Genomic DNA, 3891 nt, shown 5'->3' on the forward strand with positions numbered 1-3891 from the left:
TGGATGTATATATACATATATATACATTCGGCACTATGCACGTAAATATACACGACCCTTTTGTGATTTTGAAGCTTTCGGATAATTTTCATTGGTCAAAATATACAGAATGACTTAAAACAGTCAAGAAACTACCGCCACCTTTGTAAAAACCTATCATCAATGGTCGCTGTATGATCTATTGATTTACTACTGTGCAAGTGTGGGACACCTGTGTCCATATAGCACTTGTTTCCACCAGAATTCCCTCTATTATATTTTTGACATCGGCAAACGAAACGATGTGTTAAACTTGCGATGAGCGAGTCCAAAACACATCAATTTCCTAGAAATTGGAGTTTTAGATATCTTGTGTATTGAGACTGTTTTATTCCCTATATCACTTTCCTGTACTAACCAATCGTTCCTAGTGATGTGATGTGTTGCAGTTGACACCAAGCCCTCAGCCCGTCCACCCTACAATTAAGATGAAACTCAACTCCTCACCATCTAGAAGAGTCCCAAATGTCACGTGCCAAGAGTTCGGTACAAAACAATCCGCTGCAACAATACCACGCGACCGAAGGCTTAAACAATGTTTATTTGTTAAAGATCCCTCCACATCGTGCATTACCTCCTCAATTGCTCTTGTATTCTCATACTATGAACCTACGTAGCAAAGACCAATCAATACTGGCGACAACTAATCACTTCTAAATATAGCTTGCTTTACGAAACCATAGAGACCCCAGATAATCTAATCCAGACATTGTGTGCGAATTGGACTACATACAGTGCACAGCCTCTGCTTGCAAATGGCGTACTCATACATATATCCCACCGGGGGTAGCTGTTTGGCATACCCAACCTTGCACCATAGCCGCGTTTGATGGGAACCAGACCGCATGCAGCCGCCCTAATAGTTGAATACTGGCTACACCACACGCGTTGGGTTGGCAGTCAGTCAACGGCTCCACAGACCCATTGACCCGTGATATACACAGCACACAACGCCAATGGAATCACTGGGCCAATTATGCGGTCTCATAGTCAGTCACCTGTACTTCAGGCTCTACCTCTATGATCATATCGCCCAGCACCCGCCGACGCCTGAAGTGCACCCAGTTGATGGGCGCGTACTTGTCGGTCTCCCCTTCTCTGAACATCTGCTTGAGTGGCCTGCACTCGGAAGTATACGACGGATTGAAGAAATACGGCGCCGAGAATCGATCGCTCGTGTTGGACGCAACGACCCGATGTAACGGTGCCTTGACCCGTCCGTTGGTGAAGATTTGCATCATGTCACCTATGTTGAGCACAAGCGCATCGGCGATGGGGGGTATTTCGGCCCATTCATCGTTGAGTCGAACCTGCAGACCTCCCACTTGATCCTGGAAACGCGCAAACGGGAAAATGATTTTCAGAAATGCGCAGGGTTGATATATATATATATATATATATATATATAGACATGGCGGATGCGACTATATAGGCATTGTGCACCACTCACCGGTTAATACAAACGAGAATGATAAATTAGAACTTGTCAGAACATATAAGGCTACATAGTTCTCTGGTTGTGGAATATGTTCCGCAGATAAGGAAAGTATTCTGCATTCAAAATCACCAGCGAGCCTTCATGTCCGTTTGCATATTCCACAACCAGGGAATTATGTAGTCATATTTAAAAAAAAGGATACTCTAGCGGGGTCTACAAATGGGCAAACTCATTTGGGCCCATTAATTATTTTGTAAAGGGTCTCAAATGGGCAAAACCCATTTCAGCCGGATTTGAAACGGTCACGGACGTTTTCTGGAGGCGGACAAGAAATCGGTGATAATGTCAATAGGGATTCAAGAAAAGCCTGCGCTTTCAGTAATAAACTAAAACTTGTACTCATTGGCCGAGGAGGCGTATATTGTGAATGTTGTAGATCGCAGACATAGGGCCTCACTCTCTAGCTGTGTAACAAAGATGGGAGCACAATCAAACTACCACACCAAAATATATACATATACATGTATATATGTATGCATATACATTTGTATATATATATATAGCCATACAAGTACACAATAGTATGATGTACACAATCTAACTTTCAATACCTGATACAAAAGCGTCACCAATCCGGCGTCGTTGTGCTCGTGCACGCCAATGGTATGGTCTGTAGGAGCGAGTGGGTAGTAATTCAATCGAAGGAAAGACGAGTCTGTGTCCACACCAACGGCCTCTCTGAAATCTGCTGTATCCATACCCATAGCACTCACCTGAGCGGTGAACAATGTGTAGAGTATTATTTCAGCATACGTGTATATTTTGCTAATATACCTTACGTATATGTGAAGGTAAAAATTACTTGGCGCACTGTTTTCCAGGGAATACGTATTTCCGTGAGCCTTGCATGAGTGTATATTTATAGATATTCGATAGTTAATGATATGTGTGGAAAATATAATCGAACCCCGTATAGGCATTTGTGCACCTGTGAATAGGTGAATTATGTTCCATGCGTTTTGTATCTATAGGAATGTAATCCATATATCTACGTGTAGATACTTATAAATGTCAATCTTCATCGACAGTCTACTCCACCTTTCGGAGACATCGAAATCTGCACATACAGTGAACCTGGATATACAAGACATATACTAAAATTGTGTATCCTTATCATTCATGTCTTAGACGATGCCGACAGCGATAGGTAAACATTTCCATAATCACAGATTCGTACCCCTGTAGTTAGGGTTGTTCGCCATCGCTACTAGCCCATCATGATTCTATATGTAAATATCTAATTATTACGGTGGGTCGCTTAAGCGGATGAAAAAGTTCGCCAACTGAACGTCAGAGATTCTGTGCATCAAACAGAATCCTTCCCAAAGAAATGCGCCCACTGAGGACAAATGTATGTATCTGGACGAAATATTGGGCGTATCTATATATAATATAATATAACCAAGGAGACTCGGCTCACCTCAGCGTAATTTTCTCCACAAGAGTCGCTATCTATACAACAGAAAGTTTCAAATCAAGCTCACGAATGAGCACACACACACGCGCGCGCATGATTAAACATTCGAAATACAATCTCTTACCAAAGCGTCGATGATGATCAGAGATACTCGCCTCATCTCAGCGTAGTACTCTTTCATGGTGCTTTTAAAGTGCGGTACCATCTCCTGGTCTGGCCACTGGTTTTCTTGATCAAAATCGCTGCACACATCCGTGGTGGTATTCTCGGGACCGAAGTCAAAACACTATCATGGCATAATACAAATACAAAAGGGAAGTATTCGTATCGGTTTGATAGGACGGTGATGTGTTGCCCTGATATGTACAACGCCACACGCTTGCCATGTCGGCTCAACTGTTCTGCGGGGCATCACATACCTTGAGCACAACGGCCAAACCACAAAACGGCAGATACGCATACTCTAAGCCGATTCTCGCCCCCTAACATGGTAAAACTAGTCTGTATATCAACCACATCCAAAGCCACACTCACACAAGCCCTATGCCGCAACTCTCGCCGTTTCTCGATCCATTGCGAGTACGACAACGCCATGAACTCAACAAAACACCACCGCACACCAGTCTCTCTCTCTCACTCTCATACCCTTTTGTGGTCGATTTTCTTCTTTGTGAACTCGTCATCAAAGTAACCTCTAAAGTTGTCTCTGCGACGGCGAATAGCATTCCGTACACTTTCCGGTGTCTTGAAGAATAAGTCCATCTCATGCAAAAACCTTTTCTGGAGATCAGGTGACAACCCATGATTGATAACTTGTAGGAACTGTGCATTGAAAGTAGTAATATGGTGGATGTCAAGATGAGTGCACACAGAAACACACATATATTTAAATATATATATATATATATTTACATATAATATAATATAATAAACACTT

At 42.6% G+C, this 3891-nt stretch overlaps 1 protein-coding gene across 1 annotated transcript; it reads right to left on the reverse strand.

Moving 5' to 3' along the window:
- Positions 1 to 348: 348 nt before the first annotated feature.
- Positions 349 to 3781, reverse strand: SARC_01109 (hypothetical protein). The gene is made up of 4 exons (XM_014305203.1): positions 3600 to 3781; positions 3079 to 3240; positions 2089 to 2250; positions 349 to 1370 (listed from the first exon to the last, which is right to left on the reverse strand). Exons 1-4 carry the CDS (start codon positions 3714 to 3716, stop codon positions 1014 to 1016), a joined length of 798 nt encoding a protein of 265 aa, XP_014160678.1. The 5' UTR covers positions 3717 to 3781; the 3' UTR covers positions 349 to 1013.
- Positions 3782 to 3891: the final 110 nt, after the last annotated feature.

The sequence above is a fragment of the Sphaeroforma arctica genome, assembly GCF_001186125.1.
Source record: "Sphaeroforma arctica JP610 unplaced genomic scaffold supercont1.41, whole genome shotgun sequence".
Classification (NCBI taxonomy): Eukaryota; class Ichthyosporea; order Ichthyophonida; genus Sphaeroforma; species Sphaeroforma arctica.